Genomic DNA, 14,621 nt, shown 5'->3' on the forward strand with positions numbered 1-14,621 from the left:
AAGAGCATTGGGCCAGTAACTGAATGGTTGCTGGTTCTAATCCCTGAGCCGACTAGGTAAAAAATCTTTCTATGTGGATTAGAGCATCTGCTATATGACTTAAATGTAAACAATGTCAATGTATAGTGAGACAATGCTTCTGGATCCGTAATGTGGTCAATGAGTAGGAAGATGTTTGATAATTAATTGATGATACCCTAGCAGCCGGTGTTTGGAGGATATTGGGCACGGGTGTTGATTATCACTTAATTATCAAACATCTTCCTACTCATTGGCCACATTACGGATGTTTTACAAACATCTTCCTACTCATTGGCCACATTACGGATGTTTTACAAACATCTTCCTACTCATTGGCCACATTACGGATGTTTTACAAACATCTTCCTACTCATTGGCCACATTACGGATGTTTTACAAACATCTTCCTACTCATTGGCCACATTACGGATGTTTTACAAACATCTTCCTACTCATTGGCCACATTACGGATGTTTTACAAACATCTTCCTACTCATTGGCCACATTACGGATGTTTTACAAACATCTTCCTACTCATTGGCCACATTACGGATGTTTTACAAACATCTTCCTACTCATTGGCCACATTACGGATGTTTTACAAACATCTTCCTACTCATTGGCCACATTACGGATGTTTTACAAACATCTTCCTACTCATTGGCCACATTACGGATGTTTTACAAACATCTTCCTACTCATTGGCCACATTACGGATGTTTTACAAACATCTTCCTACTCATTGGCCACATTACGGATGTTTTACAAACATCTTCCTACTCATTGGCCACATTACGGATGTTTTACAAACATCTTCCTACTCATTGGCCACATTACGGATGTTTTACAAACATCTTCCTACTCATTAGCCACATTACGGATGTTTTACAAACATCTTCCTACTCATTGGCCACATTACGGATGTTTTACAAACATCTTCCTACTCATTGGCCACATTACGGATGTTTTACAAACATCTTCCTACTCATTGGCCACATTACGGATGTTTTACAAACATCTTCCTACTCATTGGCCACATTACGGATGTTTTACAAACATCTTCCTACTCATTGGCCACATTACGGATGTTTTATAAACATCTTCCTACTCATTGGCCACATTACGGATGTTTTACAAACATCTTCCTACTCATTGGCCACATTACGGATGTTTTACAAACATCTTCCTACTCATTGGCCACATTACGGATGTTTTACAAACATCTTCCTACTCATTGGCCACATTACGGATGTTTTACAAACATCTTCCTACTCATTGGCCACATTACGGATGTTTTACAAACATATTCCTACTCATTGGCCACATTACGGATGTTTTACAAACATATTCAAATATTGATTTACATATTTTCATTAACTTTATTTTGATTAATTTATTCATACTATTTCATCCTTCCACAAGATATATTCCCGACACAAATCTAAGGTTGCTACCCAAGTCTGCTCGTTCATTTTATCGGTTCTGTATCTATAAATGCGACCCAGTCGTTCATTCTAAATGTTCTATTGCCATACTACTGGCTGGCAACGTTCTTATGCCTTGCTTGCTAGCTAGCCAACTACAGCTAATTTACAGTCACGTCAAACAGTGCAGCCAGAATAACAACAAAGTATCTACATTTGCATTTGTTTAAGCTGTTTTCTAGTGACATTGTAGTTGGCTACATCCATAAATGAACTAATGATGCGTGATTTCACCTGGCATAGAAAATGTGCTCTTTCATCAGGACACTGTTGTTCAGAGGAGCTAGCCACCAACACAGCTAACACAACACCAACACAGTTAACACGGTCACTTCAAGCTGAAGTGGGAAAGACTGCAAACTAGCATTTAGTTTCCTTTGACAGGTTTTCTATTGACATTTATTTAATTTTAATTTATTTAATGTTGACTGTCTGAGAAACGCTGCCTGTCTCCTCCCGACTCCATACACGTTCATTACTATGGGACAGCTGGAGATTGTTTCAGTATTGAAATTCAATGTTGCAAATGTCAGAGAGACAGATGGCAAGGTTTATACAAATCTCTGTTATTGAAAACCAAATGCTAGTCTAAAAGAAATGGGAGATAATGTCTAGATGCTTTTTACATTAGAGATCACGTTTATAAATTGTCTGGCTGGGCTGCTGAGACAGTGGATTGCGCAGTGAGATGGAACCAAGTAAATAGGCATTTCAACGTAAACTTGTGGAATAGACATCGGTTGGAATGCGTTTTTAACGAATCAGCTTCCAGGATTAGACCCACCCGTTGTATAAACACAGGATAAACCACGAGAATGTTAAGAAGAAACCGGCAGAGAGAACAGGAGAGAGCAGTCCTTAACTGCCTTTTTATATGACTTTAATTGTTATTAATGTACTGTGTGCAGTGTCGAGCCTACTTGATTTTCAGGTGGTTTATTGTAGGCTTTCCAAAGAGGGTCCTTTAGTGCCCCCTAGGGGAATTTTGTAGAACTAATAAACAAACACTGCTGTAAAACAATCTGCAGTGCAGTCATGCAAATGCTGTTGCTTAGCTTACCTGTTTTTTTTTTTTCTTCACATTTTTTCAGTAACAGTATGACTCAGGGCAATGAACAATAACCTAGTGAAACCTGAATAGGCATTCCTATTCTGGAGTTCATTTTGATACAGCTTAATTTTGTTTCTGCTCCTGTCATATCTAAGAGCTTGGTCAATATAATGGACGTAGTTCTACATAAAATGTTTATTCAAAATGTAACATCTATGCCTCAATTGTCACTGACAGGGTTGTTCCACTAGCTTGTGACGTGTGGCTCGTGCAAGAGCCTCCGTGCTCTGTCTGTGTGTGTGTGTTACAGAGTGGAGGGGTCTGGGCACTGTTCCCGTGTCCATGCATGGCCCCCAGAGTAAAGTAAACACAGCGCTCTTTTCTCATCCCAGCCGTCAGCATGCTCTCCCCAAGCCCGAGCCAGAGACCACACAGCCAGACCACACACACACACACTGCCCAGACCCCTCCACTCCGCAGCACAGATCCCTCCACACACTCTCTCACATACACAGAGACCACACAGCGCCAGCTCGGGCCCCTCGCATGCAACCGAGCAGAGCTGTCATTCTTCCTAGCCTGTGTGTGTGTGTACACAAGATGGGGATAGAAACACTCCTGTTGAGGAAACACAACAGTTGTAGACATTTTGTGCAGAAGAAGACAGACTAACCCCTATATTCCCCACTGCCCACTGCCCCCTCCACTCAAACTCCCCTTCTAAAGATATGGGCTTGATGAACGACAGACGAGGCGCTTGTTTAAGGCCTGTTAGCCTCTTATCTTCTCCATGTCAGATCCCCTGCCCATAGATAACCTCTGACAAGCACACTGCAGCGGAGGTTAGATTAGGCTGCATGAGTTAGTCCTACATCCCCTTTGAGTTATCAGACCGCCATCTCTGTAGTGTGTGTGTGAACTCAGATTATAGCCTAGTAGAACTGCTGTTCTATCATTCTGTGTGTGTAGCTAGCTAGGTGCCACCCTGTAGTGTGTGTGTGAACTCCGATTATAGCCTAGTAGAACTGCTGTTCTAACATTCTGTGTGTGTAGCTAGCTAGGTGCCACTCTGGAGTGCGTGTGCGTGTGTGTGTGCGTGTGTGTATGTGTGTGTGTGTAGCTAGCTAGGTGCCACTCTGGAGTGTGTGTGTGTGTGTGTGTGTGTAGCTAGCTAGGTGCCACTCTGGAGTGGTTGGATGTGTGCTTTTGTGAATGTGCTGAATAATTTTGAAGGAGTGTTTTTAAAAAACATTTTTACATGTTGTATTTTTTGTAAACTTCGTCTTATTAAACTTGTTGAGTTTATCAAAAAATGTACACTGAGATGATGATGCTGCATCACCGTTGGTTCCCTTGTTGCTGCTGTGTTCCGTGTGAGTTCCTGCCTTGTTTGTAGAGAACGTGTTTTGGCTTTAGTGTTAGAAAGCAAAGTGGTTACAGAGAGGTAAGGTTGTTCAACCTCAACCAGACCTGGCACCTATTTATTAACACACATCTGTGATGAAAAATGTCTTGGACACCACTTGTTCTACAGGCTTTTTAGACCTCCTCAAGTATATTTTCCTCCATTTTAATTTATAAAATTCTAAACAGTTTCACATTTTATGAAGATTTTTTTTTTTTTTTTTGCCATCTTTTAGCTGTTTCTCTTCCACGCTGGCATGTATCTCTACGGTGATGATTGGTGTTTGTTCTGTGAGTGACAGTGGGGGGAAAAGGTTGCAGAGGGGGGTTAAAGGCGGGGGGGGATTGAGAAGCTCAGTTCTGGTGACTTTTTAAAAGGACATTCTACTCCAAATGACTGAAAATATACGTATGCTGACACCATCTAATATATAATTTCCAACTCCAGAAATGAGCCCAATAGTACATTGATAAAGTGCTTTGTTTAAATAATTGTAACATATTGGGCCATGTATATAGCCTATGCATGGTCCATATGAACAGGTAAGCTATTAGCAATAAACATTATAACCTGTTGCCCAACTGATGCAGCAAAGTGCAAATAAATAGGCTGGAGCATTGACCCAATTGGGCTAATCATTAGCCAGATCCCAAATGTGATATTTTAACTAGATATTATCCTATTGATACATTTTATGTCCCCAAAAACTTGCACAGTGATTATAATGTAGGCCTACCTGTTGGTGTAACTTAGGGTGACTTTCCACCCGGGGTAACACGCACCCAGCCTGTACTTCTCACAGAAACCACTTCATGTCACAAGTTTTCCCCCCAACACTTTCTCTGGTTGCCACTACTCTTGATCAACAAAAAAGATTATCTGTCTCATTTCTAAGTCACTTCCAAAAAAGGATTTTGGTAGAGTTGCGTTCTACCCCAAGTTACCCTACAATTGACCGGTGTTACATTCAGCCCCACTCTCCCGTATGTACTCATTGTGAATTGCAGAGCAGTAACATGCTTAACCATGTTTAGCAGTTACACTGGTGGGCACCGAAGGCAATCAGTTAATAAAACCTTGGAAGAGGTCAGTGTTGGATAGCCATAGCTAGCTAGCATCCCTCTCTGTTTGAGTAGGCTAAACTAACTAGCTGCGTTCGCTAGCTAAGTAAATGAAAGTGAAAAAAAGACACTGAAATATAGCTAGCTGTCTCTCTGCCTCTTTCCCGCGTCTTCAGTTTTGAATAAATTCATTTGTTAATTGTTCAACTACTCACCAGAAGTTATGCACTGCAGTGCTAGCTAGCTGTAGCTTATGCTTTCAGTACAAGATTAATTATTTGATCTTTTGATTGGGTGGAAAACATGTCAGTTCATCCTGCAAGAGCTTTGATATGTTGGAGGACGTCCTTCCGGAAGTTATCATAATTACTGTGTAAGAAGGTGAGAACCATGAGCCTCCTAGGTTTTGTATTGAAGAATGTACTCCGAGGAAGACGGAAACTATCCGTCCTCCGGCTACACCATGGTGCTACCCTACAGAGTGCTGTTGAGGCTACTGTAGACCATGGTGCTACCCTACAGAGTGCTGTTGAGGCTACTGTAGACCATGGTGCTACCCTACAGAGTGCTGTTGAGGCTACTGTAGACCATGGTGCTACCCTACAGAGTGCTGTTGAGGCTACTGTAGACCATGGTGTTACCCTACAGAGTGCTGTTGAGGCTACTGTAGACCATGGTGCTACCCTACAGAGTTCTGTTGAGGCTACTGTAGACCATGGTGCTACCCTACAGAGTGCTGTTGAGGCTACTGTAGACCATGGTGCTACCCTACAGAGTGCTGTTGAGGCTACTGTAGACCTTCATTGCAAAACATTGTGTTTTAATCAATTATTTACAGACGTGAATATACTGAACAAAAATGTAAATGCATCATGTAAAGTGTTGGTCCAATGTTTCATGAACTGAATTAAAAGATACATAGGCACTAAGAGCTTATTTCTCTCACATTTTGTGCACATCCTTGTTATGAATATTTCTTCTTTACCAAGATAATCCATCCACCTGACATGTATGGAATATCAAGAAGATGATTAAACAGCATGATCATTACACAGGTGCATTTTGTGCTGGGGACAAGAAAAGGCCTCTATAAAATGTGCAGCTTTGTCACGTAACACAATGCCACAGATGGCTCAAGATTTGAGGGAGTGTGCAATTGGCATGCTGACTGCAGGAATGTCCACCAGAGCTGTTGTCAGAGAATTGAATGTTCATTTCTCTACCATAAGCCACTTCCAATGTCGTTTTAGAGGATTTGGCAGTACGTCCAACTGGCCTCAACCGCAGACCATGTGTAACCACACCAGCCCAGAACCTCCACATCCAGCTTCTTCACCTACAGGATCATCTGAGACCAGCCATCCAGACAGCTGATTAAACTGAGAAATATATCTGTCTGTAATAAAGCCCTTTTGTGGGGAAAAACTCATTCTGATTGGCTGGGCCTGGCTCCCAAGTGGGTGGGCCTATGCCCTCCCAGGCTGCGTTCCTGCACAGTCATGTGAAATCCATAGATTTGGACCTATTGAATTTATTTCAGTTGACTGATGTCCTTATATGAACTGTAACTCGGTAAAATCATTGAAATTGTTGCGTTTTATATTTTTGTTCAGTAAAGTTTTATCTAAAAATGATTAACTAAATTATTCAAATTCACGGAGGAGGATGGTCCTCCCCTTCGTCCTCTGAGGAGCCTCCACTGCGGTTACATGGCCTACACACACATGCACCCTCTAGATATATTAGGGTAGGGCTAGCTATTCGGTCTCTTACACAAACACACACGTTGTGTAGGTTAGGCTATGTGGAATCGATGAGGGAGAGCAGCTTTATTTATCCTGCTCTCTGAGGTTTACATTCCTCCTTTCCTCCCCCCCTTTCTCTCTCTCTCTTAGTCCGGTCAGAGCTCCTACCAGCACCCTCATGTCCTCCTGTGTTTGTAGACATTGTAGCCTTCAATGTGAAACTCTTTTAAACATAAGCCTTTTAAGATATTCTAGTCTGCATAATAAAACATTATAAAGGTTCATACATGCTTATGAATAATAACACATGAGCCTATAGCTGTGCTGTACACATTACAGCTGTTTTTATGTCTCTTGGTTTCTGCATTAGACTAATATCCGTGTTACGTGTCCTTCTGTCTTTTCCTCTCCCCTGCCGTGTTCACAGGTTGCTGACTGACTTTCTTTGTGTTCCTGCACACACGTGACCACCACCATGTCTCGTGCCCACCAGCCCCCCCTGGTGACGGGCATCTCACCCAACGAGGGCAGTTCATGGACCAAGGTCACCATCCGAGGAGAGAACCTGGGTACTGGCCCCGCAGACCTTGTTGGTACGAGTATGATACACACATTCACATGCAAGCACAAACTTACACACACACAGGCACAAACCTACACACACACAGGCACAAACCTACACACACACAGGCACAAACCTACACACACACAGGCACGAATGCACACACACACAGGCACGAATGTACACACACATAGGCACAAACTTACACACACACAGGCACAAACCTACACACACACAGGCACAAACCTACACACACACAGGCACAAACCTACACACACACAGGCACAAACCTACACACACACAGGCACGAATGTACACACACACAGGCACGAATGTACACACACACACTTGTTTTGCATTCGACTTCTGACAGTCAATTCACTTCAATTTTTTTTAATAGATTGCCCACCTTTCTGCAATGTAATTCATTGCTGCGGTTGTTTTTGATAAGTACCAAACTGAATAATTTTATGCAAGTGTTTTCACTGGCATTGTCGATAATTGTTTGTGTGTGTTGTGTATGAGAGAGAGTGTGGTATTCTCTGGCTCTTCCCAGTCTGTGAGGTAGGGTTCATGCCGTTATGACCCTTCATCAGAGTCAGACTGAGTGACTTTTATTAATTTACCCAGAGCCTGGCTAGCCTACAGTCTACCACAGAACACACTGGACCTTAGTCAGCCGTGGTCAGGCTCTGCTTACATTACACAGTGTTTGTTGCTGTTTATCAAATGAAAGGTTTTCATTACTTTTTCAAGGGGAAAATACTTTTTTATGATTCTAGATTAAATTACTTTTCGTTTCTTTCAACTGAGTCAAACCTCTGCCTAATTCACAATCTTTTATACCCGGCCAAGATTATGAATTTTAACCCATATTAATTTAGTTTAAAAATAAGACTGTAGTAAAGGTTTTAGAACATAATTAAACAATCATTTTAGGCCTACATTTAAAAGATGTGATTTAAATGCTGAAACAAATGATGTCTGAATAATATGTTATTTTAGGTTTTTGGTATGTGTTAATTGAATTTAGACCTAAAATAATATTTTCTAACCTTTGTGGTAAAGGTAAATGTAAATGTATTTGTCAAAATGTTGAATTTAAAATGTAAAGATTATTATAGCATTGACGGGAATCTTTTATTAATATGGTAGTCAATATGTAGGAATATTAGTTATGATGATTTATTGTTAAAAAGGAGACATTTTGTTACCACAAAAAAATATACATTTGATACTCTAACTAAATACTGCATATACTTTTTTTATTCAATTTGATCAAAATGTAATTGACCAAAGTTATTCAATTATTTAGAATTATGGGTTAATTGTTTTTACAGAATTACAATAATTGTTTTGTCTTAAATATATACAGTATCAGTCAAAAGTTTGGACACACCTACTCATTCAAGGGTTTTTCTTTATTTTACTATTTTCCACATTCAAGAATAATAGTGAAGACGTCAAACACCCAAAAAAGTGTTAAACAAATCAAAATATATTTTATATTTGAGATTCTTCAAAGTAGCCACCCTTTGCCTTGATGACAGCTTTGTACACTCTTGGCATTCTCTCAACCAGCTTCATGAGGCAGTCACCTGGAATGCATTTCCATTAACAGGTGTGCCTTGCTAAAAGTTAATTTGTGGAATGTCTTTCCTTAATGTGTTTGAGCCAATCATTTGTGTTGTGACAAGGTAGGAGTGGTATACAGAAAATAGCCCTATTTGGTAAAATACCAAGTCCATATTATAGCAAGAACAGCTCCAATAAGCAAAGAGAAATGACAGTCCATTCTTACTTTGACTGACCTTCATGGTCTTAATGTGGAACATTTCAAGAACTTTGAACGTTTCTTCAAGTTCAGTCACAAAAACCATCAAGAGCTATGATGAAACTGGCTCTCATGAGGACCGCTAGAGGAAAGGAAGACCCAGAGTTACCTCTGCTGCAGAGGATAAGTTCAAAACAGTTACCAGCCTCAGAAATTGCAGCTCAAATAAATGCAACAGACACATTTTCACATCAACTGTTCAGAGGAGACTGCGTGAATCAGGCCTTCATGGTCAAATTGCTGCAAATTAACCACTACTAAAGACACCAATGAGAAGAAGAGACTTGCTTGGGCCAAGAAACACGAGCAATGGACATTAGACCGGTGTAAATCTGTCCTATGGTCTGATGAGTACCAATTTTTTATTTTTGGTTACAACCGCCATGAGACGCAGAGTAGGTGAACGGATGATCTCCGCATGTGTGGTTCCCACCGTGAAGCATGGAGGAGGTGTGATGGTGTGGGGGTGCTTTGCTGGTGACACTCAGTGATTTATTTAGAATTCAAGGCAGCATGACCAGCATTCTGTAGCGATACGCCATCTCATCTGGTATGCGTTTAGTGGGACTATAATTTGTTTTTCAACAGGAAAATTACCCAAAACACACCTCCAGGCTGTGTAAGGGCTATTTGATCAATAATAAGAGTGATGGAGTGCTGCATCAGTTGACCTGGCCTCCACAATCACCCAACCTCAACCCAATTGAGATGGTTTTGGATGGGTTGGACTGCAGAGTGAAGGAAAAGTAGTGCTCAGAATATGTGGGAACTCCTTCAAGACTGTTGGAAAAGCATTCCAGGTGAAGCTGGTTGAGAGAATGCCAAGTGTGTAAAACTGTCATCAAGGCAAAGAGTGCTACTTTGAAGAATCTCAAATATATTATAACTTTTTGGGTTGCTACATGATTCCATATGTGTTATTTCATAGTTTTGATGTCTTCACTATCATTCTACAATGTAGAAAATAGTAAAAATAAAGAAACACCCTTGAATGAGTAGGTGTGTCCAAACATTTTTGGTATGACTGGTACTGCATATTTATTTTTGGGTTTGACATGTTTCACATTTTTGGCAAATTTAAGTTGTGCTAATGTAAAGAAAATAACTTGTACTTCCACAATTCCTTTAGTTGCTATTTCAAAATGCCTTATTTTTTAAATATTTTTTTTTATTTGACCTTTATTTAACCAGGTAGGCTAGTTGAGAACAAGTTCTCATTTGCAACTGCGACCTGGCCAAGATAAAGCAAAGCAGTGTGACACAGACAACAACACAGTTACACATGGAGTAAACAATAAACAAGTCAATAACACAATAAACAAGTCAATGACACAGTAGAAAAAAGAAAGTCGACATACAGTGTGTGCAAAAGGCATAAGGAGGTAGGCAATAAATAGGCCATAGGAGCAAATAATTACAATTTAGCAGATTAACACTGGAGTGATAAATGAGCAGATGATGATGTGCAAGTAGAGATGCTGGTGTGCAAAAGAGCAGAAAAGTAAATAAAATAAAAACTGTAAGGGGATGAGGTAGGTAGATTGGGTGGGCTATTTACAGATGGACTATGTACAGCTGCAGCGATCGGTTAGCTGCTCAGGTAGTTGATGTTTAAAGTTGGTGAGGGAAATTAACGTCTCCAACTTCAGCGATTAAAATTTTTTTTTTTTGCAATTCGTTCCAGTTACTGGCAGCAGAGAACTGGAAGGAAAGGCGGCCAAATGAGGTGTTGGCTTTGGGGATGATCAGTGAGATATGCCTGCTGGAACGTGTGCTACGGGTGGGTGTTGTTATCGTGACCAGTGAACCGAGATAAGGCGGAGCTTTACCTAGCATAGACTTATAGACCTGGAGCCAGTGGGTTGTGGAACATCTGTTGCTTAAAATTAAACTCTGTGGATAGTCTACATTTATTTTGATGTAAATGCCCTGAATTGGTGGCATTGTCAAAATGCCACCACTCAATTCCCTAGAATTTTAGTATTATATACAAAAGTATGTGGACACCCCTTCAAATTAATGGATCGTAAGTGCTGTTATTGTGAAGTGAAAATGTCTAGGAGCAACAACGGCTCAGCCGCGAAGTGGTAGGCCACACAAGCTCACAGAAAGGGACCGCCACTGAAGCGCATACAAATCGTCTGTCCTCGGTTGCAACACTCACTGCTGAGTTCCAAACTGCCTCTGGAAGCAACGTCAGCAGAATAACTGTTTGTCGGGAGATTCATGAAATGGGTTTCCATGGATGAGCAGCTCCAGACAAGCCTAAGTTCACCATGCGCAATGCCAAGCATCGGCTGGTGTGCTGTAAAGTTTGGACTCTGGAGCAGTGGAAACACGCTCTCTGGAGTGATGAATCACGCTTCATCATCTGGCGGTCTGACGGACGAATCTGGGTTTGCTGGATGCCAAGAAAACGCTACCTGCCCCAATGCATAGTGCAAACTAAATTTTTGTGGAGGAGGAATAATGGTCTGGGGCTGTTCTTCGTAGTTCGGGCTAGGCTGTTTAGTTCCAGTGAAGGGAAATCTTACCACGATTCTGTGCTTCCAAAGTTGTGGCAACAGTTTGGGGAAGGCCTGTTTCAGCATGTTGCTCCTGTGCACAAAGTGAGGTCCATACAGAAATGGTTTGTCAAAATCGGTGAGGAAGAACTTGACTGGCCTGCACAGAGCCCTGACCTCAACCCCATCGAACACCTTTTGGATGAATTGGAACGCCGACTGCGAGCCAGGCCTAATCGCCCAACATCAGTGCCCGACCTCGCTAATACTATTGTGGCTGAATGAAATCAAGTCCCTGCAGCAATGTTCCAACATCTAGTGGAAAACCTCAGAAGAGTGGAGGCTGTTATAGCAGCAAAGGGGGGGGGGACCAACTCCATATTAATGATCATGATTTTGGGATGAGATGTTTGATGTGTATTGCATTTCTGACCACTAATATCCCTGTAGCCTGAAATTAGCCTATTAGATGTTGGATAGCAACAGGTGTGTATTAGTTAGTTAGTGCATCTACTGTATATTCAAACAAAACAACCAGTACAGAACAAAGGCAGGAAATGTCCTTTGTTACTGTTTTATTATTTACAGTTTGTTTCAGTGGTTATTTTTTGATCATCTCTCACAGGCTTTTATGATGTTTAAGTGCAGTCATTTGTAGCTCTCTGTACAGTTCCCTTTGGTCAGATAAATCAAATGGGGGGGTTTCACTTTCTCTTTTTAGTCTCTCTCTTTCTTCTCTCTCGATCACTTTCTTTCTCTCTAAACTTCTCTTTACTCCATGAGAAGGGTCAGATAGAAAGATAAATAAAAGAGAAAGTGTAGAAGTAGAGTAAATAGATCTGTAATGAGCCACTTAACAGTGAAGTGACAGCACTCTCAGTGTGGAGAGAATGATGAAGCTGTGGCAGACTTGCCAGGGCTACACAGGACTGACTGGACCCTGGGCTGAACTTTGACCCCCTAATGACAGGTTTATTAAACTGCTGTTTGTGTCATTGTGTCATGCCTCTTCTCTCAATGTGTCTCTGTGTTATTACTTGTCCTGTTGCTGTAAGCGTGCCTATATATTTCTCTCTCACCCAGGTCTCTCAATCTGTGGTCACAACTGCCTGCTGACGGCTGAGTGGATGTCAGCCAGTAAGATAGTGTGTCATGTGGGCCCAGCCAAAGACGATAAGGGAGAGATCATCGTCAGCACCAAGTCAGGAGGACACGGCACCTCCACCGTCTCCTTCAAGCTGCTCAAGGCTGAGAAGATCGGTAAGATGGCTGCTCCAGTTCTAATAGAAGTCTCTCTGTCAATCATCATCAGAGGAACTCAGTGGCACAAGTACAGACAATCTTCCTCGGTATTACCAAGCAGAGGCAGCGGGGAACTACAGTATGGATACTCATACTGTTTTGTCCTGTGTTGCTGTATATAGTAGCTCTGTCAGGTAATATTATTGTGTGTGTGTGATCTCGGCTGTCCCTCAGTGATGATGTGTGTCTGTGCTCTAGGTATCCTGGACCAGTCTGCTGTGTGGGTAGATGAGATGAACTATTACGACATGAGAACCGACCGCAACAAGGGCATCTCTCCCCTCTCCCTACGTCCCAGCAATCCATTGGGCATCGACGTAGACAAGTAGGGACATACACACGCACGCACACTACACACACACACACACATGCTACACACACACAAGACACGCATGCATGCACACTACACACACACACACACACGCATGCTACACACACACAAGACACGCATGCATGCACACACTACACACACACACCACACACACATACATAAACACACAGGTTCTAGTCTGAGTCATGGTTTAGGTCTGTAAACAGAAACAAAGGATCCCCATGTGGAGGTGTTTGAAATGTTATGCCAACACAGCAATGGCTCAACTGGATTTAACCGCTGAACAACGCACTGGAGACAAAATCATTGTGTTTGAAGGAGAGAGAAGAAAAGACGAAAGGAAATAGTTGAAAAGAAAGAGTGCAGCCCACCACACATGGTCATAGGAGGCGTGTGGTGTGGTCTCAGCCTCCCACGCGCCTGGCAGAGAAAGCACAGCCTGTAATGTATAGTTCTGGTATGTCTGTGCTCTAGGCCCTCTGGTGTTTGTTTGGTTTAGAGGGGGCAGGGGCCAAGTGACCACTCGTGGCCAGGGAGGTTAGCCCCTGACTGAGCCGCAAACCCTCCATGTCCAGGGTCACTTTGCTGGGCCTACTGGTAGGCTGCAACCCATAGAACGAGTCAGTTATCCCAAGCTGAGAAACCACGGTTTCACTCTTCATGTTATTAGCCACATTAAAGACATTCTCTGGTACTTTGGTGACTAGTAAGTTTGTTTTTTTAAACCTCCCAATTTGGGCTGGATGTGTTTATGTGTAGTTCACACATGTATAATCTATGAGCAAAGTTGCTCTCTTACCTTAATTAGCTATGAAATCCCTAGTTTTAAAGCAACTGCTTTCTGGAAGCTGTGCGACGCCATTTCCCCCCACTTGGGCCAGCCCCCTAGCAATTCGAGTTTCAGCCAATGAGCTTCAGCCCTTCGCCATTTTCGTGACTGTTAGCAAGACGTACACACAGTAGAGAGCGATCAATGACGTAACGTAGTAAGCAATTTTTGTGGATCGCTTTTGGCTCATGGATGATACTTTCAGAGCTGCTGGCTAAAAAGTATGCAAAAAGATGGGAGAATATCTAGTAAAGACACTTGTCCATGAAAATGGACACACACACACACACACACACACACACACACACACACACACTACACAGTACACACACACATTACATGAATGAATGTAGCCAATGCTGTTTATTGAAGAGACAGTGGCTAGCTGTCCAACCAGACACAGCTGACCAGGAGAAGTGGAGTGGACGCAGTCGGACAACCTTTTAGTGAATCGTTTAGTAATTCAATAAGTTTCAACCCATGATTATAATT

At 41.9% G+C, this 14,621-nt stretch overlaps 1 protein-coding gene across 5 annotated transcripts in view; it reads left to right on the forward strand.

Moving 5' to 3' along the window:
- exoc2 (exocyst complex component 2) overlaps positions 1 to 14,621 on the forward strand; it is a 142,364-nt gene that overhangs the window by 11,139 nt on the left and 116,604 nt on the right. For 4 of the 5 annotated variants that reach the window (XM_065009170.1, XM_065009169.1, XM_065009171.1 and 1 more), the window contains 3 exons: positions 7,195 to 7,360; positions 12,751 to 12,927; positions 13,168 to 13,294. In XM_065009170.1, the coding sequence (XP_064865242.1) occupies positions 7,243 to 7,360; positions 12,751 to 12,927; positions 13,168 to 13,294 (422 nt within the window). In that variant the 5' untranslated portion in view covers positions 7,195 to 7,242. Of the gene's footprint in view, positions 1 to 7,194; positions 7,361 to 10,871; positions 10,944 to 12,750; positions 12,928 to 13,167; positions 13,295 to 14,621 lie in introns of those variants that run through there. The other variant, XM_065009173.1, reaches the window with a different exon arrangement.

The sequence above is a fragment of the Oncorhynchus nerka genome, linkage group LG24, assembly GCF_034236695.1.
Source record: "Oncorhynchus nerka isolate Pitt River linkage group LG24, Oner_Uvic_2.0, whole genome shotgun sequence".
In the NCBI taxonomy this organism is placed as follows: domain Eukaryota; kingdom Metazoa; phylum Chordata; class Actinopteri; order Salmoniformes; family Salmonidae; genus Oncorhynchus; species Oncorhynchus nerka.